General features: G+C 44.2%; 1 protein-coding gene across 1 annotated transcript in view; it reads left to right on the forward strand.

Annotated features, from left to right (window-relative positions):
* Window positions 1-613: 613 nt before the first annotated feature.
* GRIN2B (glutamate ionotropic receptor NMDA type subunit 2B) overlaps window positions 614-25,151 on the forward strand; it is a gene marked incomplete at its 3' end in the record, with an annotated part of 167,377 nt that continues 142,839 nt past the window's right edge. Inside the window, exon 1 of the mRNA XM_080342529.1 lies at window positions 614-1,241. Coding sequence (XP_080198655.1) covers window positions 831-1,241 — 411 coding nt within the window. The 5' untranslated portion in view covers window positions 614-830. The remainder of the gene's footprint in view (window positions 1,242-25,151) is intronic.

The following is a 25,151-nucleotide window of genomic DNA, read 5'->3' on the forward strand; positions in this document are numbered from 1 at the left end:
TAAGATCTGTGGGTCTTTCTGCTTCTGGGCAAAAGTAGCCATTAGGTGGGCTTGGAGGGAATGTCTTCCCCACACTGCACTGATTCAGTTTTGGCCATGACCTCTGGGAAATTTTGTGTTCCTGGCTTTTTAAAAAGAAATGAACCTTATATGTGTGAAAGGGATATGGCTGGCTGTACTACAGACTGGAGCTGTGTGTGTCCTCGTGGTAGGAAGGTTGTATGCAATGGGTACATACATACACAGACATCCAATGGCCTTGCCCGTTTGTCCTCACTTTATTCTGGAGGAGGTGCACTAAGAAAGTAAAAGGGAGTCTTTATCTGCCTGGTCCCTTCAGCCTCCATGCCTATACCTCCAGCAGAAGGTCAAACTGATCACAAGCACCAGTAATTCCGTTGTGTTGAGGGTGAGCACTTAGACATGGGCTTGACATAAGCAATTAGTTTCACGAAGACAGCTGATCAGCCATCAAAAGACAATTCTCTCTCTCTTTTGACTTGGGTCTCAGAGTGACATGGAACCTGAGAGATGACTTGATCCCACCTTCTGCTGACAGCTGTTCTCTGAAGTGACTCCAAACTCTGAAGTAGAGGCTGGGCTGGTCTGACCCCCTTGACTTTAACAGGTCCTCGAATGTAGCCAAAGGGCTGGGCATCAGGCAAGAAGGACTGGTGGGAGGAGGGCTAGTGGCTGAGGAAAATCAATGAATCTGCCTTGAAGGCTGAGTGCATGCCTGACTTGTCAATTAATCACTCTCCTTTCCTCTTACTTCCTCCCTTTCTTTTTTTTTTTTTTCCTTCCTCGCTCAGGGAGTGTAAGAGCCGAAGATGAGGCGCAGAGTGGAGTGCTACTCTCCAAGATTTTGGCTGGTGCTGGCAGTCCTCGCGACAACAGGGAGCGGGACCCATGCCCAGAAAAGCCACCCGAGCATTGGCATTGCGGTCATCCTCGTGGGGACCTCAGACGAAGTGGCCATCAAAGATGCCCACGAGAAAGATGACTTCCACCACCTCTCAGTGGTGCCTCGGGTGGAGCTGGTGGCCATGAATGAGACAGATCCCAAGAGCATCATCACCCGCATCTGTGACCTCATGTCAGATCGGAAGATTCAAGGGGTGGTATTTGCTGACGACACAGACCAGGAAGCCATTGCCCAGATCCTGGACTTCATCTCTGCCCAGACCCTCACTCCCATCCTGGGCATCCATGGAGGCTCCTCTATGATCATGGCAGATAAGGTAAATTTGAGCTTCCTTCTATCGCATACTTGCAGATCGAAGCTTAAAACAGAAAGAAATATCTTATTCTGTGATCCTCAGGTGTAGTCTCATGGGGCCAAAGGTTTGGGGATTAGACAGTCTCAGATTCAAAGAGAGATTAAAAGAGCTAACTGTGTGTAGCACCACTGAGAAGAGCCTATTAATCATGTGGAATTATCTGCAACAGAGAAAAACCCAGGAAGGAAAGGAGCGGGTAGAAGAGAGCTGCAAAAGAATCAGCCCTTTTGTTCTTCCTTAGGGAGGGTAAAGAGCCCCTGACAATTGTGACTTTTTTTTTTTTTAGTAAAGATTTTATTTTTGCCTGTGTTTTACCTTAGAAGAGCCAAGGATGCTCATTTGGGTTTTTTCTGCATGCAGCTGGAGGACATTGTGGTATTTTCGGGGACGTTTAATACAGCTCTTAGATCTTAATTGGAAAATAATTGAATCTTTAATAAAGCCATCCTTTCTCAGAAGTGTTCATTAGCTCCTGAAGTTAAATACGTGTTAGCTAAAGCAACTAACCAGTCTGAACCAGTCCAGCTCAGTCTTCCTTTTTTCCACTGCACTACTTTGTTCCTTCCTATCACTGACTTTTCATTGTTTTTCCAGGCCCTAGCCAGTCTTCTAGGGGATCACTACACCAACAAGTGTTCCTACTACTGGTTTTGAACAGGGCAGGTTGCAGAAAGAGCAGCATCTTTGGCCAGCTGATAAGTTTAAGCTTAGAGAAGCCCCAATGGGGTGCAGCTGGACCCGATAAAAGTATTTCCCCTTTATTGGGAAGACCCTCTTGACCACCCTTTGTGTATTGCAGAGAAGTAAACAAAGACACAAGCTGGCAGCCTTTTTGTTTTACAGGTCGCTCATAAGTGAATCTGAGACATTTAACTGGGCAGAATTTGGTCTAATTGAATGAAAGGGGAGAATTAAGCTGGCCACTGTGGCAGCTTTTTCTCAGAAAGAGATCTAGGGGGCTGAGAAATCCAGACACTTTCTGTTTTATTTAACTTGTAAATAAATAATCCAGTGCAGGTTATCGTAGGTGAGTAAATGGGGATAAATTAATCACAAATTATTTTCTCACTCTTTGACCAACTGTTCAGTTGCCAAATAACATACAGGTAATATGCAGTGTTATTTTCTCGTATCAGCCTTTGAGCTAAAGTAGTCACTGAATAAAATAATCACAGGACTCCTCCTGCCTTCTTTCTTTCCTCCTGCCTTCTTTCTTTCCACTTTGAATAGTTGCACATGTGCTTAAGTCATTCTGTCCCATTCCACCCAAAACAAAGCTTTTCTGTCTTGGAGGGCAGTCAGGCAACAATGCTGCATTTTGATGCTCTCCTGCCTGCTGTGTTGTGTGGTTACTGATATCTGTGCAAAAGAGGTCTGAAGCATTACTTGTGCCGCATTTCACACTTTTGGTGGCATTTTACATCCTCTTTGAATAAGCTTAAGTGTTACTGATGCCAGACCTCCTAAGCACTGGGGAAAGGTCCTTGTGACTTTGAACGTGGCAGGCCAAATTCTGATTTTGGATTCCTGCAGTGTAAATCCAGCATAGCCCCACTGCCTTTGGCAGGATTAGATCAGATTTACACTGCTGTAATTCAAAGAGAAATTTGGCCTATTGAACTTTGTAAAAGCTTTTCTTTCTACCTGTCTCTAGCCTCTCCTTGGGAAGGCAGCATCTCCCGCAACTGCCCTGTGTACCCTACTGGGTTGCTTCTAAAGAGCATTCTGGCAGGCGGGCAGGTAGGCCACAGGGAGCTCAAAGGTGGAAGCCTGGAAGCCTTTATGAATGGAGACCTCTGTTTTATCCAACTTCCTTTTTTTTATTTTTGGTAGTTTTGCAGAAGGAGAAGCAGGTTATGTACAAAGATCTGCAGTTTTAGGAAAGGCCAAGATTTCTTTTAAATGTAAATTGAAAAGGCTGACCTTTACAGCTTCAGATTCACAGGTGCATAATTTTTAATAGATAATATTTATTTGATGAATTGAATATAGTAAGAGTAAATGCAGTGATATTCTACTAAAAACACTGAAGTCAGCCTGGTAAGTCTTTAAACAATCTATTTTCCACAGAAGGCTTTGACAGAGGCTTTGCTTTTAGTGACTCTTGGTCATATTCTTTGCAGATGAGTTGTGTGGCTGAGGATTGATCCTGTAAGCATGGATTGCTTCTTGCAGCATCCCCTCAAAGCCCACAGCAGTCAGCTGTGATTGAACTTGCTCAGCATTTCACAGATTCAGACCTGCACTTAGGGCTTTGTTGTGCTCCCTGTGCATTTGTGATCAGTAGCGCCAATGCGAACCTAAAGAACGCTACAAGCCACTAACTCCTTGGTGTGACAGATAAGCCCCTCTTCTCTGGAGGTTAGTGCAAAGAAAACCTCCTCAATCAAACCACCTTCCCTGGAGTAGCATGTGAAATTCTATTTCACCTTCAATGAGGGTTTAATAAGTGTGTCTGGGATGAAATTTGGGTCCATGTGTAAAAAGGGTTTTGTGATATACTGTGAAGCTGGTAAACTGAGACACGAAAGGGCAGGCAAAGGAAAAAAAAAGAAGGGGAAAAAAAAAAAGCAAAAAAAGAAGAGGATTTCAAGCCTGAATTTTCTTTTCTCCTGTATATACAGACAGAAATATTGTATAATGTGCACCATAGGCTGGCTTCATCTCAGTTAACATGCATCTGGAAGTTTGCTGCTTGTCAGCTGAAGGTCTAGGCATCATTACAATTGGTGGGCAAGGAGGCACCACCTGAGGACAATTCACCCCACCCACCTCAGGGTGCAGTGAAATGCTCATGGGATAGTCCTGTGTCTCCCCACTGATTACTGAAGAAGGCTGTATCCTGCTCGTGATGCCTCGAGTTAAATGCCACGAATCCTGCCCTAGGTGTGACATAGCAGGTGGAGGTATGTTGCTGAAAGTGTAACATCTGGATTTCCTGATTGTTTTGTTCAAACTCATGCTCTTTAATATTGCATGCAATTATATGTTGTAGATAATGTTTGTATCTTCTTGTTTTGCCTTTTTCCTCTGAAAAATAAGTATATAGTAATTTGCATATCGTTTTGCCATTTCTGTCCTCAGTGCTCATGTCTCTAATCACACTGATTTAGCTGTTACAAAGTGTTACATTTAATCTCTGCCTAATTTGGCAAAAGAAGGAAATGGCCAGATGATCTGTGTGCACACTGTGATCTGGGTTTAGTTCCAGGAAAACAGCAAAGCACAGACACACGATGTGCCTCACTTGAGCTCTGGAGAGACGACTTTGCTGAGGGAGGGTCTCGTCATAGCCAGTTCAGTCCCTATAATCTCTGACGAACGTGCCAGCGGTGACACCAAACAGCACAAACTGCAGCAGTCATTCTGTCGGGGCTGGGTGGCCTGGGATTGGGGGCTGCGGAGGTCCGATAGCCCCTGTGCTAGCTCTTCTCCGAGGAACAAGCCCTGCAGCTGTGGGGCAGGGTAGAAGGGTGACCACACTGTTTCAGCACTACAGGGAAGCACCTGGTCCTTGTTTTCGTGCTGACACCTTGAAAAGGGACTAGGATGATAGCATCATCTCACCTGGACCTCTGATGAGAAAGGGAATAGCATGAATCAATGAGGATCTGGATTTAATCTGGATTAGTTGAGATGGAGAGAAGCTTGCACCACCACCAACGCTAGGTTCTTGTGATCCCAGAACTTTGCTTGTGGAGGCTCTCTGGTCTCTTCAGTTTGCCTCAAGCTGCTGCAATGACCTTTCTTTTTATAGCTTTGTATTGCCTGATCTTAAGCATTAGTTTGTATTGTCCAGAGGACTGCAATGCGCTCATGACTGGTGAGCATATCTGCTCCCATTCCAGTGTTTAAAATAATTTCTCCTTTCTTCCAGTAGTTTTGAAAGCAGAAATTCAATCCTATTACAGTGTGGAAATAGCTGATGGATGAGGATGCTCTGTGTTAGGAGACTGATGGTGGAAGGAAACCTTCAAGTCTGCAAACCAAGCTTCAGTTCAGATAAGCACACAAACCAATATCTTGTGTTTGCAGACCTGAGACTGGAAATCTGGGCTGGGCTTTTCTTCATTATATTTTTGATATTACCTAAAACCTCTTCTGCCCAGAGCTAGGAGGTAAAGGAGCAGTCACAAAAAAGCAAATAACAGTAACAATGTCCATTTATAGGTACCTTAAGAGAAGGGTGATTTTGCGTCCCTTTTCGTATTGAAAGAGATTCAGCTTCTTGCCTAAAAAATGACCACATCATTTGGCTGACTGGTCTGTTTTGTAATCATAGGCTATTTATTTTATTTATTTATTTTTAATAACAGAAAAAGTCAACTCAGTGATAAAGAAGGCAGAAAAGGTAAGAGTAGAAAATGCTTTGGGTTCTCTTGCAGCACAGCTTGTGACCATCATTTTTAGTGGAACTGTCCCTTGCTATTTTTCCAAAGTCACGTTATTTCACCAAAGCTTCTTTTCCTATGCGGCTTTATAGTAACTCAACAGTGCACAGGCAGCACCCAGGAAAAATATTAGAACAAGAAGATTATTGTTATCCTATCTGAAAATCATTTTTCTCTATCTCTGTGTCCCTTGCTATTTTCTCTAGGGCTTGCCCATGCAGGGTAGCCATACTGATGGAAATAAAATGGTAGGAAAGAATGATCTATTAAATTGGGCTGTGCCCATAATAAAATCTGTATAAAAGCTGCATGAAGCTAACCTGAAATGTAAAACCCCTGATCCTAGGCTAGATTCTCCTTTTTCTTACACAGCATAGAGCTGTCTTTTCTGCTGCTCCTCCACCACATTGCTCTTCTTCATAAATACCTATCCCTTTTCAATTTGTTTTCTGTCAAGGTTTCCAAGACATCGTGTCTCTCAATGCTGAAGGTTGCTGTGATTGCTTCATGCCTTGGACATGCAGCTGCAGCAATGATATTCTTTGGTATTTTGGTGGGGAGCAAGTCCAAACTCGGTCAATAGGTGTAACATACCGGTCAAGAAAACTAACTGCTTGTCCCAGTGCAGCAAAGTGATGCTGCAGGTAGAGGGAAACCAAAACTAGTTGGATAAGCTGAGCACCTAGATACACACTGAAACCAGGACAAAGTCAAAGACGCTGGGACAGCACTGCTAAAAGAAGAACATCTGTAACTAAAAGGAAAGCACTTTCACTCTCAGGTTTCCAAAGGTTAAATAATAGAGATGCATGGGGAATGCAAACCTCATTTTTTGGATGTAAATTTGTTTCATTTCTATTACGGATGACATCTGAAATTTTTAGAGCGCTTGTGTGAAGGAAAATCAGGGAAAAAAAACCCCAACAAAACTAGTTCCTTTTGAATGGATTACATGAACTGAAGGAAATTTAAAAAAAATGTTGCTTAGAAGGGGGGAAAGCCTGCAAACTTTGAAAGAATATGGTTCAATGTTAGAATATTTCTATCCCTTTTTTCCTTCCAAAGTGAAATTATATGCAGTTCATGTAATTTCACAAAGCATTTTCATTTATCTGAAACTGCATTTGATGACAGTAATAATTTAAATGTTTCTTAGATTAATCTAGTGATTAGCAAAGATAAGTTTGATTAAAAAAAAAAAAGTAGCAGTTTCCCTTCAAGCTTTTAATAATTTTATTGAGGACATGATTAATACACTTCTTTTGCTTTTAGTGCTCATTTTCCTTGTGCTGCCAAATGAGAGCTCTGTGTAGCTCACGAATAACGAACTAAATATCATGTGTCCTCAAACTATGAGTCTGATGCAAAAGTTGGGGAGGCAAAAGAAAGGTAGGTCACAGAGATAGAGAGGATAAAAGCCAATATTGTATGCTAGTGTTGTTTTTCCCTTGAGCATACACATGTAATAACAGGCCAGGTGGATCTGTAATTTATGTTTACATCTGTGTCTAATCCATCTCTACAAAATAACATATTTTCATATAAAGAAAGGGAATATAGGTAGCATATTTCTGTGGAATTTAATTAACATCTGAGAATTTCCCCAGAACTATTTTATTACTTTACAAATAAATTACAGCACTTAAAATCCCTCAGATATTAGGAAACCTGGAAATGAACTTTTAAGAGCTTTAACCTCTCCCCAGGGCCATTAAATCCTTCAATGTTAACTCTCATTTTCTAAACATGAGCTCAAGTACTCTCGTTAATATTTTTTTGATAAAAAAGACCAAAAAAGAGAGTATTGTTTCTTTTATTAAATATTCTATTAAAATAGCCTGCTTTTTAGTTTTTAGTGTTGTCCTCTGCTTTATCTCCCATTTGCTTGGGAGTAACTCTGTTTCAAGGCCTTTACTTTTTTGGGGTCATTGTTTTAAAGAATCACAAGTCGGGTTTTTGTTGTTGTTATTTTATTTTATTTTATTTATTTTATTTTTTTATTTGTTTTTTACTTAAATACAACAAGAAATCCCCTTCTAAAAAAATCTTATGGGAACATAACCTTCCTTGAAATGCCCCCATCACTTTCCCTCCCCTAATAATTTCTACTGGATGCATTTTCTGTCTGCCTCAGGCCTTGGAAATGCAGAACCTTGGACACCTGAAGCCCAAAGGCACTATCTGAGCTTGAGTGTCACAGGGTTGGGGAGGAGAAAACCTGGCGGGGCCCTGGTGAGGCTCACACTCTGCCAAGGTGCCCTGGAGCACTTTTGGGTAGTGGCAGTGATGGGGCAAGAGTAGGATGCTGAAGGAGAAGACGACTACGTGAAGGTGCAGATGCCTTCCTTCAGCAGTAGTTGTCCCAGACAACAAACACCAAGCAAAACTGAAGCCTGGTTCCTTTACATCAGCGTTTTGTTGCTATTTATAAGCTGCTTTATTTTGGGTCATAGAATTCTTCTTAAAGGAGTACTGAGTTAGTTTTCTTCTGTTGTTATGGTGATGGAGTGGCAGAAGACCTTTCCTTGCCTAGCTCTGAATGCAACCACTGCAACCTACCTGAGGGAAGAGGAGCTCTTTCTTACTAGTGTTTAAATGTGGTTTTGTCATTGTCTAGCTGGAAACAGAAGTATTGAAATATCTGTGGGGAAAAAGTTGATTTCCACTCAGCTTGGACCTGGCAAATTATGAGACTTTTTCTCAAAAGTTATTTTTTGCTAGATTTCTAACTTTGATTTTCACACTGATCGTGTTTAGGTACATCTCCAAATCTGTGAGCACTTACCTAAGGAAAATCTGGGAGCTTGATGAGATCTGACCCATAGTTATTTATAATCATTATTATAACCCCTTTCTTCAAAACAAAAAGCCCAACACAAAAGTATTAAATCAATTTGTGCCATCCCTAGCCGGACAAGGAGATTAGTTTCTTCATTCTGGGACAGGCAGTCCTTTATTACAACCCCAAGCGGTTACTTGTCTCACAAAATCTAAATTAATTACACTCCAATTTGTCCTTACCCTAAACTGGCCTCAAAATGAAATTGAAAACACGGAGTGTGAAATTGCCCGATGCTGCCGCTTTAGATCTGCGTGTCATTCCCCAGTAACCGTGGGACAAAGAGAAACAATTCTTTCCAGGGAATATCTTATTCTCTTTGCCTTTTATTTGCCTCATTAACCAAGTTTGGAGGGGATGGATTATGAAGGAAGTTGAGGGAATTACATATACATAGGCTGGAAAAAAAGACAGAGTACAGAAAAAGATATAATTGTAGTCTGTGACACTGTGGAGGGTCTGGAGGAACTGATACATTAAGAAAGTCAGAAACAGCTATATGTGCATATTGTAGATTGGCTGAACAATGAGTCAGGGTGTGATTTATATACTCTGTGAACAGAGGTAGGCTAAGATTAGAGAAAATAATGCTTGGTGTAGCTGCCAGAAGTAGGCAGTGGAAGCGACAGGATAAATTTGAGAAAAGATATTAAATGATATATTACGATATGTTAAATGATAATACTAAATGATATATGTATATCAAGAAAAAAGTTCTGACATTGAGTTTTATTAGGATGTGCTCTTGTCTCCTTAGGGAAAAGCGTGGAGACCATGTTGCTTCAGCTATTTTCAAGCAGGACTGAACTAAGCGCTGTAGAGCATGTTATATAGCTAGAGTAGAGGAGAAAGAGGATGAACAAGATGAAAGACAGACAATAAAACTTCTCCTGAATCTAGGATCATGGTGGGGTGGGGGTGAGAAAAGAGGGCTTGATTTAAATAAGTTGTGTAAATGACTGGAAAAAAAAAAAACAAACCTACCCTAAAGATTCTATCAAGACAATTTTTCTCTATGCTTTGGCAGTAGCTTCTAGTTGTGTATCTATGAGGTTCCTGATGATAACAATAAATATGTTTCAGAGGATGGGGGGAAGAGGCATTGAAGGACATGGAGATTGTAAAGGCAGGGAGGATAAAAGCCAAAAAGGCAGGCACAGACAGTGAGGAGTAGTGATCTAAAGGGTACCAGCAGAATCAAGCAGATTTGGTAGACCTGAGTCCTCACTGCAGCTCTGCTATAAAACACGACTTTAAGATAGTTGCTCAACTTCTGCCTCCAGCAATTTGCCCTTTGCAAGAAGACCATAACAATGTTTTTCTAAAGGACTTTGGGCTCTACAAAAGGCAAAGGCCACCTAATTGCTAGGGAGCAATTAATGGGTTTTTCTAGCAGAAGTAAATATAATGCTTGATATGAAAATCTGGACTCTAGGAGGAGAAGCTGTAACCCCCATTAGAGGTGGTTGGATAGCTGCAGCATGCAGGAGAGCTTATTGTATGCAGAGCTGATAGTACTGTCAATTGTAAGCTTGCCCAGCATCGCCGTTATAAAGCCCTCTTGGGGGTTTGCTGTAACTTTGCCAGACTATGACTGTTTGAGTAAAGTTTCCTGTGCCAGGTGTATGCCTCAAGCTGATTGATTTATTTCACTATTTATTTAGAAAATAAACCATCTCTCTCTGAAAATGTGGCTGAGAAGCTATGTGATTTACCTGTGTTTCAAGTGCTGGCATGTTTTCCTCTGAAGTTTCTGCCTGACCACCAGTGGTCTTCAGAGCAAGGTCCAACACCTGGAGAGGGTGTCTTGCAGAGGAGGACTTTTAACCAGAAATATTGTGCTAACACTGCATAGGTTGCCACAAGTTTGGCCTTGTTGTAAGTGTGAGAAATTGTATATACACTGCAGAGTCTTTTTAGATGTTTGCCATGTATCTCTAATAGACATCTTGTCCTTGCAAGCCATGCTTCAAAACTGCACTCGGGCCTGAGGGCTGCACAGGGCATCCTGGGGCCAGGGCTGTTCTGTGAGGTCCAGGTGGGATACAGCTGGGAGAAACGTGCTGTGCATTGGGGATCTGAGCTGGAGCATGGGTGAGGTGGGGTCAGGGGGGTATGAGGAGCCAGTGTGGAGAAGGAACATCTGGAAGAGATCTGGAAAGAAGGAGAGAAGGACTGGAAAAAGTGGGGAAGCAGGAGATGGGGCATAGGAAGAGGTGGAGAGGAAAGAGGAGCTGTACCTGTACAAGCGATGCTGCCTGGCTTGACATGGGAGCAAGAGCTGGAGTGCAGGGAGTGGCAGAACTGCTGAGCAAACAGGACATGGGGTGTGAAATGAGGGTAGGAAGCTGCTGGGTGGAAACTGAGTGAGGTGAGTGCGCCTGGGCTGAGGGAGAGCACAGGGCAGTGGGATCAGGCAGCAATGCTTTCCTTGTGAGCGCTGCCTCTCCCTCCAGTCAGAAATATTCCTTCCCCACTCTGCACTGAGCCACAAAAGGAGTCAGAAATGGCTCCTGGGGGTAACAGGGACACTGGCATCAGTCCTTCCCCCCTGGGGAAGGGCCAGCAGGTCTCTCAAAGCATGCCTGGGGCTTGCTTGGCTGTGCCCCCCCTTAGCCAGTGTGCCCTGTGCCGGGGCCCCAGGCCTGGTGGGGAGAGAAAAAAGCTCCTGGGAGGAGGGGACGAGCCCCATGCAGCCTCCACTGGCTGCTAGCTGCCTAGCTTGGGGCCAGCATGGCCATCAAGAAGCCTCTGCACTGGAGAGGACAGACAGAAGCCACTAGGAGGATGCTTTATGATGGAGCTGCTAGTTCCTCCAGGTATGTGCTCGTGCAGTGCTGTGCTTCATCCCGGCTCCTGCTCAGGCACTTGCTTCACTGCTTGCTTTCTGTAGAGGCAGAGCTGCATCCTTACGTCCTTACCCCCCACCCTACTGCAGCATTAGAGAGGTGTGGGCTGAAGAGCCAAACAGTTTGACCTTGCCATGGGGCTGGGCAGTGTGTCCACCCGGCTGCCCACCTTGCTGGCTCTCGAATCCTGCTCCACACCTGCCACCCTTCCCCTCCTCTCCCTTCTCACACTTCCCTTCCTCTCAGTCTCTCCTGTCATGCTACCCATTTCTTAATTATTGTTTGCACTGTGTTTTGAAAATGCGGTGTTATGTATAAATGTTAAGTGTTTTTATTATTATTATTATTATTATTTCTCCTTTTTCATTTGCATCCTTTACCTTCTCTTCTTGTGCTATTGTGGCTTCCAGAGAGAACGTGTGGGCTTACATTATTTATAGCTGTGTGAAAGTAATTACAGAAATGATTTAATTACTCAGTTAATACTGTTCTCCACATCACCAGCTTGACAAGCTGGTGATCCTCTCACCGCTGCTGAACACAGTCTAGCATTGTCTATACCACGTCACGGATAGGTGGGTAAGGGGGGCGAAGCTTGGGGTAAGGTTTATGACAGCCTTGCATACTGCTGGTTACTTGCGTCGGGCTAAGGGAGGAGGCTGCTGAGCCAGTCAGGACCTGGCCACGGGCAACGAGTGGTGCCACCTCAGCTGGGGCAGAGCTGCCCATGAGGATGTGGTGTGCAGTGAGGGTTCATGGCTCTTGGCTGACAGGAGCTCCCTCCAACACAAACCTACCTGAGCTGGAGTTTCTATGTTTGGTGTGTTGCATTAACAAGTTCTTCACAATTATCAAACGTTAGAGACCTGTGAGGGATTGATTGTCTTAACTTCTATTTAAGCTTAGTAAATCATAGGGTTCACACACCCTGCATGTGACTGAATGTGAAATAAAATTGCTATTGCCAGAAATGTTCTTCCTTGCAAGTGGCCGCATGTAGCTTTGACCCTCTTCAAATACATGAGTTTTTCCTCCAAAGGGGATGGCCTCCTCTTGCTGAGACTCCCCATATTCGAAATACAGTGTTGCCATGACTTCCAGCTCATGAAGGCTTGTGGGGAGCAGGGAATCTCCTGTTGCTGGTGCAGTATGGAAGGAGGTTGAAAGAGGAGAGTATGCGCTTTCCTTCAAGGGACACACTAAGCCGATGGTTACCAATAGCTTGTAGTTATCTATTCTAGACAATTTAAAAAAACCCCACAAACCACCTAAGTGAGTTCAGGAGAAACTTAAGGAAGACGATCCTCTTCTGAAGGTACCATAGATAAAAAGGATTGGCGACTGGATTCTTAACAAAGGAGACAGTCACTTGCAAAGGGGAGAAAGAGGCTTTTCTTGGATAATGGTGCATTTGTCAGATAATGGCGTATGGAGAAAGCATTTCTCAGAAGTGCCTGCCTTGTGTGTTTCCAAGTTGCCTGGCTCCATTTGGGCTCCTTCACGGCCTGGGCTGTGGGCCAGGCTCAGCCTGTTCCTCGGCAGGGCTGGGTGGGTGGTGGGAGGTTTGGGAACAGGTGGCATCAGGGCTGGTGAAGCGCCTTTTCCACGTGGTGCTGCCTGCCAAGCTGCTGGGCGCAGGACACCTGGTGTCTCGATGGGCTCTGCCCACCTCCTAGGAAGCGATGGCAATCGAAAAAGTAGGCTAAAGCACTTTGAGTGTGAACAGTGATTATAGGTGCCTTATTATTATTTTTTTCCAACATCCAACATGAAACAAGTTAAAGCAGCCCAAATGTGAAAAAATGCTGGGCATCTCCACCTTCTGAAAGTTGGGCCTTTCGCATTGTATCTCTGAATGGACACCCAGAATCCCTCATCACTTTTGCAAATCTGCACTAGAGGCTTTTCTTCCCACCCCATCCCCCCATCTGGCACACTTGAAAGTGAATTTTATGACCTGACATTGGAACAGCTTGCTGAAAAGACAGAGTGAGGGGAAGAGCGATGGAACAAGTAATTTTGTCAGCTCCCAAATGAATGAATCCTATTTTCAGTGGATTCACATCTCATGGTTAATTGACTCTTTAACTGAATTAAATACTAAGACTGTAATATGAGCTCAGCCCCTAGTAGACACCAGAGAGTCCACTGAGGAGGGAACTTGAGCTGGGTGAAGAGATTTCAGAAGAGCTGAACTCATTTGTGGTGAGGATCGCGGGCATAATAGGATCCCATTTCACTACCTACAACCCTGTTTCAACTAGAAGATGTCCAGACACCCAGAATAAGTGGGTGTGCCCAAAGCAGCTTAAATTTTTCAGGAGCTGGCTATACCTCCTCCCTACAATAATCCCATTTCCCCCAGGTCTCCTATGGCTTTTTTCCCAGCTTCCACTGTGTCTTTTATACCTGCTGGCTGGGCAAAAGAGAGATGTACAGTGGTGCCCTAGGGATTCTGTGTATAGAGGCTGCCCACTACAAGCATGCTGCCAGGTCAGGATGAGGCTTATTCGATTGCCTAGTGAGACTTTGACTGTGAGTGGGTGAATCATACACAGTGCTGTGGGGCCAGACAAAGGCTTCAGGACTGCATGCAGTTGTGGGCTGTGTTTTGTACAGCATTGAAACAATTTAATTCTCCTTGAGTCCTCTGCCCCTTTGTCAAATTGGGTAGAAATTGGCCAGCAGGTTCAAGAGTTACTGGGAAGCCTGACTCATATACGCATAAACACACACACACCAGGTTTGCAAGAGCCTTGTTTCCTAAAGAAAACGAGCTAAAAATGCACTCAGAAGGTGGGTAAAGCCCTGCGTTGGAGTGTCTTGTGAGCTGTGATTTCTGCACAAGTGACCCATGCACAGTGTGTCCCCAACACACTGGCAGCACCCTCCCCACCACACACTCCCACTGTGACTCACTCTGATTCACCCCGGCACAGTCCAGCTCGGTGATTCGCATAGACAAGCACGTCATGCGCGTGGCGCTGTCTCTCAGGCTTGAGTGTTCGGTTCACACTTGTGCTCAGTGCACATGTGTGTGCTCTGTGACTCACATTACCGCACCGCGGCGGCTTGGATTGCAGCAGCACATGAAACATAGTCATGAACAGGCACTTGCTCAGTGTCACGTGCTCCTATCGGGTAGTTTTTGAAGGAGAACATGGCGTAAGACTTCGAGATTTTAATATTTCCACCCAAAACCGGACCTCTTGAGAAAAGAAATAAGCCTGATGACAGCAGCAGTAATTGGATTATTCCACTAGTATAGTCTGCGGAAGAGGTGGACACGTGCCTTTAACTGTATTGTTAATGCAGACGCTTAAAAATTGCACTCAAAATGTGAATTGCACCTTAGTTTTCTTCATAACTGATGGGCAGACATCTGTTTTCTGCCCCACTTTTTTTCTGCCTTTGGGCTAGCTGAGCTTTCTGTCTAGCCTTATTCTTAGTCCTGTGTGAAGGCTACAGCAAGCTGTGGTGGTTTGCATTCCTCAAGTCACACTCAAGGAGATCAGGGCATGCTCTAACCAGCGGTTGCTTTGGGTGGGCTGAGGAGTAGCCAGCCTAAAGGTGAAAATAAGGGAATATGCATATTTTCATCTAGAGGAGGGGCACAGCAAACATGTCTCTGAGCAGCAAGTCCTCGGCTCTATGGACTAATCTGCAGTTGCAGTCTTAACACCAAAATCATTTATAATGGGACTGACAAAGTTTTGGAGTATGTGCATGCCTGCAGGGGACAGCACTGCTAAGGTGGATGGAGACAGGGAGAAATTGAACAGAGGACAAACCAGCCACCCTTCTTTTTCTGCTAGTTTTGGTCATCTGGCAGACTCCCCGAACTAATGTCTAAAGTTTAAAACTTTCTTTTGTTTTAAAAGTTTCTGATTATCTTTTGGTAAGCTTTTGCTTATGAGGAATCTGCTAGGTGAGTTTTGCTGGGCTATGGGCACATCCAAGTGTTTGATACAGCCATTACCTGGCTGGAGATATAAATTTTTTTGATACTCAGTTGGTTCCTTAATTTAGATTTAATAAGTCACCTTGTGCTCCATTAATTAGGCCTTCATGCAAAAAGTTTAATGCGAAAGTGTGCTCATCTGCAGATTGTGGAACAGCTTCATTTAGGGAATGGCTGGAGACCTCACCAGGCTGTGCTGTTCCTCGTGCCCATGGTCCATTCTCCCCCAATGAGCCATACTGCCGTTAACCTTCGCTGTCTCCATCTCCTGGTGTGAGGCCACGGGGCTCATCTTCACCAGGGCTTGTCTCGTCCATTCTCTCTGTCTGATCCTTCTGCCCTTGCCTGAGCTCCCTTGAAAGATTTTACGCACACATGCGGATTTTAAGTTTCATCTGCTTAATTGTTATAAACTGAAGCTGTGGCTGGCAGCTTTCTCACCAGAGGTAAAATGAGCTGGTGAAAACATGCCGTGATACTGACCACCGGGAGAGGAAATGGAGGTTGTGGGTGGCATTTGTCTCCTGCTGTGCTTAGGGCCACATTTCTGTCTGACAGTGTTGCTCACTGGCCAGTCTACTGTTCCAGCAGTGTGTTGCTCTATGTCTTGAGATATGCCTATAATAATACTCAGTAATATACAATACAAGCTGTGGGGAAGCATTTCGTGCTTTCAGAGTGCCAGGAGCCAGCCAGCAGCTCCTGCTGTGCCACTGCTATAAAATGTACAAATCTCTCAAATCATACATTGATGGCTTTTTGTGTGGTAGTAGAAGAGTGAGTTTAGTTTTTCCATTTCTCCTTCTCCTGGTCTAGTTTATACTGCATTACTAAGAAAAGGATTTTCATGCTTGGCATGTCTGTGTTTCTGTGGCCAAGGAGAAGTAGTTTTGTATGGGAATGGGTAACAGCATGTGGAAGATGTATGGCTGTGTCTCTTTGTAACCATGTCCACGCAGAAGCACGTCCTGTCCTCCTCCACACCTTATGCATCCCTGCTATCAAGGAATCCTTTTGGCCAAACGTTTAGCTGCTATTTGATTAATAAATTGGATAGGGAAATGAGCTGACATGAGTAGGTTAGACAAGAGGTGACAAGGATCTTGTTGTGACAATCGATTTACTTCTTTGCACTTAGGAATCTGCAGGGGATAGGTCCTCTGGGAACTTGTCCTCTGGGATTTGTTCCTTCAGTTACAAGGAGGGATCCTCCAGGGGATAAAGTCATATTCTGATATTCCTTCCTTGCTGTTCACATGGCCTTATTATTATATTCTTTGTACCGGTCCACCTGCATGTACTTGCACCCCTTGAGGGGTACCCCTGCAGAATGGGTTGGACTTCTTGTGGGAGCTGAGAAAAGGTGGCAGAACTGTGCTGGGGTAAGAAAAGGATGAGGAAAGCTGCTAAATGGAGGTGTTCGATAAGAGGCAGCAGTGCAGAGGAAGGACTTAATGTACCCCAAGAATGAGGGTGGAAGGACATGAGAGTTGTGGAAAGAGCAGGTTTGACGTGATGTTCAGAGTAATTCATAGATTAAAGCAGGCAGAAAGGTCTCAGGGTGAGATCAAATAATTAATTAATGACTGCAGGGATACATTTACCTCTCTCAGCCACTAATACGTGCGTCGTGTGACTTCTAGTGAGCGCATCCTTCCCGCCACTTCTCTCCCTTACCCATAGCCAGATGTGCTCAGCAGCCCTCAGCTCTCTTGCAAACATTCCCTATGTACATTCTGAAGGCCATAGACCAGAGGCTGGAGCTCCTGGTTGCTACTGTCACCCTTTATCGTGCTGCCATCTCCTTGGTGACATGGGCTGCCACCCTGCACTGTTCCCATGTGGTTTGCCATGCATTCCCAGTGTCTGCCTTGTCCTGGGAGGTCTTTGTAGGGGTCTTTAAAGAAAAGAATGGGGGGTCCAGTTGGATTTTCTTGCCCTGTTGCCCCCACTGCTGGTGAGTACCAGGCTGGGGAGGGAAGGGAGTGCAGAGGAGAAGGAGTGACTCATTCTCCAGAAATGAAGCAAATGCACAAAAATGTGTCCGCGTCTAAAGATGGGGGAAAAAAATAATACAACATAAGACTCAAAAGGTTTACTTCAGTTGTCCGAGTACCCCCAGAGGAAAACTCTTTGTTGCCAAATACTTTCCTTTCCACAGCCCCATTATTTTTTTCCCCTTAGTATTTTCCTTAATGGTTGAATCGTTTAACACCACATACAATGAAGGATCTGGAAGGTCTGGGGCGATTCTGGGTTGCCATGGCAATGAGGCCTGTCTCTCCAAATTAGGACATTTTTCCTGCTGCCTTTCCTATGCGAGGCTTTCTCTCATCTCTTTTTCTCTTACTCTGCCTTGATGTCTGAAGTGCTGAGCGCTGCCTCCTCCCTCGCACGCTCCCTGAAAGGGATCAGACTTTGCCCGTCTGAATTAATTCCTCTGAAGCCCGTGCCAGCTTGGCGTGTGCCGGCTCTGCAAGGACCAACTTTCTGCTTCTTCAACGAACCCACAGCAGGATCAGGATGAGGAGGGGTAGGAGAGGTGTAAAGGTGGTGAGGTTAGCAGGGGATGTCTGTGTAAGACTGTGGCTTATTCCCTTCTTGGTACGCCTTCGCCTTATCTCTGCCTGGGTGCTGCCAGGGCTGTCTGGAGCTAGGTGCTGTAATGAGAGCTGCTTAGCTTAAAATATATCTTAGGACTAAAAAAGCTAGTGGAATAAACCTGGGCTGAACATAAATGTGCTGGCATGCACAAATCTGCTGGACAGCCTTGGCTCCCCAAGGCCCCATCCTCTTCAGGGCATTGTGCTGCTGAGCTTTGTCCCCTGGATACGCTGAGCTGTGCCTGATACATGTCAGTGCGCTGAAGCAGACAAGTGGCTTTACACCCCTTCTGAACCTGTGTGCTCCCCTTGCTGGCTTGGGATTCGGCATGAGTCAGACCCACCTCGGTTTATTCTGGCTGCTGACAGACTCCCAGGGCCCCTGTGGCATCTGGGATGAGTCTGACACGGGAATGCCCCCAGCCAAACTGCCTTCCCTGGGCTATGCCTCCAACCCGAGAGAGTGGGAAGAGAAAGGAGTTGGCACAGGCATCACTAGACACTTGAAGAAATTGAGGTATGCCTGTATTGGGCAGGTTCAGGTGGCTGGGAAACATCACTCCCAGAAAAGTGTCATCACGACCATGTGAGGTGGTGTGTGGCAGAGCAGTATGGTCCAGAGATATGAGTCTGAGGTGTAGAAACTTTCTAGAACTGCCCTTACAGTACAAAAAAATCTTTGTGACTATTTTTTCCCCTGTGATTTCAATGTATATTGGCATTGATCTATTAGGTTTTTATCCCTTTACTGCATCCCTCTAGCAAGCACACTGCAAGTTTTTGGGCTGCAACATTGAGGAGGTGGGTATGTAGCACAGTCTGACCCAGGAACAGATCCTGCATCCCTGGGAAGGTGCAATATGCCTAAGAGCTGATGTAGAAGTGCCCTGATGTTACCATCAGCCTCCTGTCTGTGGCATGCCAGCACTGCTTACCCAGCTGCACAGGGATGCTGGAGCAGAGCCCCACTAGCAGCGAGTGAGGCTTTGGGCACAGCTTGGAGCAAGCTTGATTTGCTGAGCAGAGCAGCAGCCAGGTGATGGGGGGGGATACAGCATAGGTCTTGTAGAAACAATTGACACCTGAACAATTGCATGCCTGGGAGAGGGAAACACCAATTCAAAAAACAATGTAAAAGAATAGAGAAAAGCTCTTAAGCTTTCCTGTAATTTCAACAGAGGTGTTTGAAGCTTCCTCAGGTGATGAGCAACTTTTGGTGGTGCAAGCTGGAAAGATAGCTGAAAACTTAGATGTGCTAGGGTGTGATGGCAAGGTGCTTGCCAAACACCAATTCTGCTCCCTAAACTTCCAGTACTTTTTTTTTTTCCTAGTTGTTTCTGAGATAAAAGAAAGACAAGTTTCAGGATAATGCTATTATTTCAGGTGCTTGCCCTGTCTGGGATGCAGAGATAGCTTCAGCAGTTGCAATGTGTGGGATTTAAAGGCTGTATTTCTAGTCACCTTATTTTATTTCTGCCCTGACCCTGTTTCTGGCTCCAGTATCTTCTTTGTTGTGGTGTTCTCATATCTTCATGACTTAGAGAATATTAAGATTGAAAATGAATGTGGAACAGGACAAAGTATTAGGACTTAACAAAATAGCGGTGGGGTGTATGTGTCTGGGAGAGATTGCTGTGAAAATAATTTGTTCTGAAAGGGTATGGGGCTTGCAGAATGGAGGGGATTTCAAAGGCTTTGTTTAACATTAATAATGCTACATTATACATGTAAATGCCATTATTAAAGGCTTCTGGGTATTTCAGCAAAAATATTAATAATTAGAAGGAAAACTTTGGGGCAACTTGTGTAAATCAATCCAAGAGAATGAGCTCATGGCAAGAATGAATAATTATTCCCTTACCTCCTACTGCATTCCTGCCTTAATTTCTACTGCATTCTTTCCCCTGGTCTAGAATAAACAAATAGCCCCAGAACAAAACAAGAACAAAACAAGAGCATTTGGTGCTCTGAGCATCATCTGGGAAGAGGGAACTGAAGTTCTGTCTCTGAGTGGCTGGGAGAACTGAGGGAGGACTAAAGGAAAAGCAACATGAAGAAACTCAGGCTTCCCTAGAAGTGCAAAGAATTTAAATCAGTGCTTGTAAAATGTAATGATGAATAAGACAGGTAAAATTCTTGCATGTAATACCCAAGTACTTGAAGTTTTTGCCAGAGGGGAACATTTTCACCCCCTTGCTTTCCTTGAGAAACAATTCCCTTTAAATTGGATTGAAAAACGCAAGATGGCTCTTTATGTGTGGATTACTGCTACAGGATGACTGCCAGTGCAGTCAACTACAGTGAGCAAAATAGGAAATATAATTATTGCTGCAATTTCAACTCACAGAAGAAGAATTGTGGCTGCCGCGAGGAAAAACAGAGATGTAGCATTTCAAGGAAAGACAATTTTAATTTTCCCAGCTGTAGAGTGCCACAGGAGAGAGCTCATGGGGATGAAGAGAGCCTTCAAAAAAAGATTAAGTTGATACTGCAATCCAGTATGTGTGTGCAATATCCATACACTTCTGTGCGACAGAAAACATACAGGGATGGCACACTTGAATTCTGTGTGCTGATATAATGTGTGTGTCTCCAGTTCCTCAGCATATCCTTCTGGACTGCAGTGATGCTCTTCACAGACATGGTAGAAATCTCTATGCAATCAGCAGTGAGTTCAGAGCCCAAAGCAGCTATATACTGCTAACCAAAACTAAGGAGGGAACCAGAGTGTATGGATGGAAACAAAGTGAAAGAATGAAAATTAGAGTCTACTTATGAGTTCCTCTTGCAAAAGCTCATGCTGATCACTTGTCATTTTAACTGTGATTGGCATTTGAAGGTACATGTTCTACTTTGTTCTTTGTTTGGAGACAGGCACTTAAAATATCTAGAGATTATAGAATGTGAATAGTGTCTGAATATACGCTCAGCACACTGGTGTATACGAAATGTTTCTAAACGTATAGTAGAGCTGCCTGGAAGTCTTTCCAGAGGAACAATTTTCTGCTGGAAAATGTTGATTCTACAGTATTGAAAAGTCCCCTGGGAACGTGTCAGGCCTGTCACAACTGTGGATGGAAATGAGGCAGGTTGGTCGGTCTGCAGAGAGGCTGTGTGGCTCTTCCAGATCCCTCGCCTGTCAGCTGAGTAGGTGACAGGCTGAAAAAAAATGGTTTTGTGACGTCCCAAAATGGAGTTTTTCAGGTATGTCTCTTTTGTAAATTATGTCAAATATATTTGACTTTTTGTACATGATAATGGGAGAACTTTTTGCCCTCTGACTACAAACAAAACAGCAATTCTATTTTCGTGGCAGCTCAAGAAATGCAACACAATTACCCACGTGTGCCCATTCAAACAAAATCCACTACTGGAATTGCCCCTAAAGCTGCTCTGGTGCCTTTCTCATCAGCACAAGCCCAAAACACACAGAGCCCATCGCTATCAAATCTTTCTTTTGATCCTGGTAGTCTTCAGCCTTTTCGGCCTCACCCCCTCATCACCACCTACTGCACAGATGCTTCCCCATCCTGAGGACATTTTTAGGTGCAGGGTATACAGTGGGATGGAGCAAAGGGGAAGAGCTGTCTACCTACAGAAAGCATGGAGGGTGGAGGAGAATGGTAGAAAAATACTATGTATTGTTCCCCTGGTTCTTCTTTCTCTGCTGGTTGTCCTCACTTTGGTCTGAGGGACCTCACCTGCTTCTGAGGGATAGTGGTGGCCTGTGGGGCTTGTAGCAGGGAGAGAGGGGAGGAGATGTGGCAGTGAGTATTTGTAAATGCAGGATGATGCAGTCTGTGACAGCGATACTAGAGACACAGAGGCTGTGTTATGTTGGAGCAGTGAGGGGACATGGAGCTGAAGCTGCCACAGATTTGGGGAAGGCATGTGGGATGGGGGGCAGGATGGGCAGAGAAGCAAGAGATCTCCATTTTGAGGACATGTGCATGGTATGTCAGAGAGGGGCTGTGCTTGGTGCTCAGTGCTGATGTCTTGTGTAACATCTTATTGTGCTGCACTCAGTAGGAGCTTGTATGGGTCGAAGATGTCATGTCTGCATACTTGTGTCTGCACATATATATTTGGGAGAGTCTAGATAAAAAAAAGGACAATTTTTGACTTTGCTACAACATGCAGGGGTGCCCCAGAAGTTTTTTACTGCTTATGATAAGCAGTGAGGGTGTAAGGTGCTTAATGCAATGAGATGCTGTCCTGCAACTCATCAAGAGATTCTTAGGGACATGGTTTAGTGCTAGAGTTAGGTTAGATTATGGATGGACTCAATGATCCTGAGGGTCTCTTCCAGCTGAAATGATTCTATGCTGCTGCCTGGACCTGGTGTATCTAAACCACATCTATGAAAGAGTTGTATGCTTTTCCCATATAGATCTGTGTTCTGTCCAAGTCTTTATGAGTAGCACAATGGGTAGGAGGGGTGCTTTGCTTGGACTCTGCATGGTGCTTGCCCAGGATACTTATAATTTTATGTTCTGCAATTGGACTTATCTGCAACTTGACTCATTGTGCAACTGTGAGCAGGGTGACCTTTGTGGATCTTCTTGGTCATCCTGAAAAGCAATGTCAGTCCAAATCATGTTGCTACGGATAATATCCAGGGAATAAGGAGGTGCAAAAATGACAACTTTGTGAGGGGCATAGCTTATAAAATAACTGAGCCAGATGTGCCTGCTAGAGTGGTGACTGAAACTACTTCCAAAGTTTGTAGTGAGGATGGCAAATCACTCACCGAATAGCATCTACTTGTGTTTCTACATGACCAGAAGCCCTTGGAAAATGGAGTGATCACCAGGCCTTTCTAAGAAAGGGTCAGCCATCTCCAGAAATGTATTCTATTATAAAACAGGCCATCCATGGGCAAATCCTACACTTGATAATGTTGATTTGTAATGCATGCTTCATTTTGAGTGGCTTTTGATGAGTAATTTCTGAGCTGCCTTTGCAAGTCCTTGCACAGAGGACACATTCTCCAGGGCTTGTGGGGACATGCAACTTTAAGATGCTTTGGCAGGAGCCAGCTGTAGCCAGCTGTTGTGTTACAGGGATGCTCCCCTTACTCCTGTTGAGCAGCCTGTGAATGGATACTGAATGAAGCTGGCTCCTTGGCTCTGAGCGGCTGCTGGAAAGCACATGGCATCAGGAGTAAAATGAGCTAAGAAAACATGCTGAGTAGAAGAACAGAGCAGACAAAAGCCTTGCCAGAGCTGAGTCTCTCTGGAAATGCAGGTGATGCAAGGGAATGCTTGCTTCATAACTGACTCTAAGCCTGCAAGCAAAATTAAAAGTGTGGGTAGCTAGGAACATAGGCATTTCTCCGGAGATTTCAACCATATTAGGTTTCATTTGGAATGGGAGCATATAAATGGAGTGATCCTGCAGTCAGTGCAAATTTAAACTGTGGCTTTGAACCAGAGTATTTAAAAAGAAGACAAAAAACTCAAGAGGGCTTGTGAAAGCTGAAAAGATGAAGACCCAGTCTGCCTCTTCTGAGAGGTTAAACCAGTCCCTGATAAAAGACTGGATGGTGGTAGGAGGGGACAAATCTCAGTGAGGTTGACCAGAGAGAGAACAGGTGCTTAAGACTTTCCATAGTAAACCTTGGAAGGGTACTCTGAATTTCCCGAGGGGAGGAATCACAGAGTCCAGAGAGAGCCTGAATTTGGTGAGAAATCTGATATGCTGCAAAAGGAGAAAACTGCAAAACGCACGCTGGCCACCTTCCTATTTCAAAGTCAGCATCCACCAAGAATGGCACAAGGAACTACTGATGTTGCAGCAAACAGCAACAACCAACACTGTGCCGACATTTGAGAAAAGGGTGTAAGAACTGCAGTGCTGTGCTTTACTTTGCAAATGCATTCCCAATATAGTTAAAGAAGATGCCAACATCATCATTAAAACTGGGCAGCTCTTCGTAGCTGCAAAGGACAGTTTTGCAATAGCAGATGATTTTGTTGTCAGCATCAAAGCAAGTGGGATACTTCTTGAAGTGAAATTGCATAGGAGCACGTTAGTCTGATGCCAGAAAAAATGACATTAGCCTTGAAAGAAAAACTAATGGAAGGAAGTGATAAAGTAGGGAAATTCAGGATGTATGGGAGTGAGTTGGTCTTTTGCAGGAAAGTGGCTGAATTAGAAGTATGACTAAAAGCCCGACAAACTGGAGAAGCAATGATCCATAATACTAACATTGTAAGGTTCAAGATCAGCTAAGCCGAGGTCTCCTCAAGCTGCCATTTGAGGATATTTTCCTGGGGTGAAAGAAACTGCCTGGCTATAGAGTAGATTGGTAGGAGCCAAGTCAGCCCATGATTCACAACCCTCCAATATTCCCTTTTCAGCTTTCAGTAAGTGGAGATTATAGTATATCAAAGAGTTTATTCCTCTGGAAATCATTAGGTGATGAAGTGTATAAAGCTGGACACACAGGATCTAAAAGAGTAAATAAATGTTTAAAAATAGATGAGTTCCTGCTACTGCGAGGAGAGGAATTCTGATATCGAGGACATGAACATTAAGATAGTGGAGATTTTGAGCTGCATTAAAACTCCATAAAGCTATTATCAGATGATCTGAGAAGCTTTGTGAAGAACCAGTACCAATGTAGTGTAAATGACATACTTTGAAGATTTATTAATGCAGGTAGATCACAGTATCACCAATACTGCCCCACAGACAAGGAAAAAGTACCATGATCTTTGTAAGAAAAATCAGTGCCTCATTTAGTTTCAGTGGCCCTGGACTTGACAGCACTTCTCTGCAAAGAAGTCCAGTGAATACGAGATGAGAGACTGAAGATTATATGAGGGTAATTTAAGGATTTAAAAGGAACTTGAGAGGGGCCAAAGAGGTTTTATCCTGAGCTCAGAAGAGCAGTGATGTTGAAGATGCTGTCAAAGCTTTTCACACACGTACCAAAAATGTAGGCTGTGTCAAGCACAAGAGGTAGTGGTACAAGGAAAACTGGCCCCTTGCAGCAAAGTAGCCACCCATCTTTCCTTCGGTCTGGAAACAAACAAACAAACAAAACAAGCACAAAACAACTGAAAAATACAACACAAAAATAAAACAATTCAGTATGTACTTGTCCTTAACTATTATTCTCACTTCCTGAAGTCAACCTTATTAGAAGACACTCCAGCTAAGTAGGTGATCATGCATACCAAATTTGTTTTTCCAGACATGGTGCACCTGACTTAGTAACATC

This window comes from Nesoenas mayeri (assembly GCF_963082525.1).
Source record: "Nesoenas mayeri genome assembly, chromosome: 1".
In the NCBI taxonomy this organism is placed as follows: Eukaryota; Metazoa; Chordata; class Aves; order Columbiformes; family Columbidae; genus Nesoenas; species Nesoenas mayeri.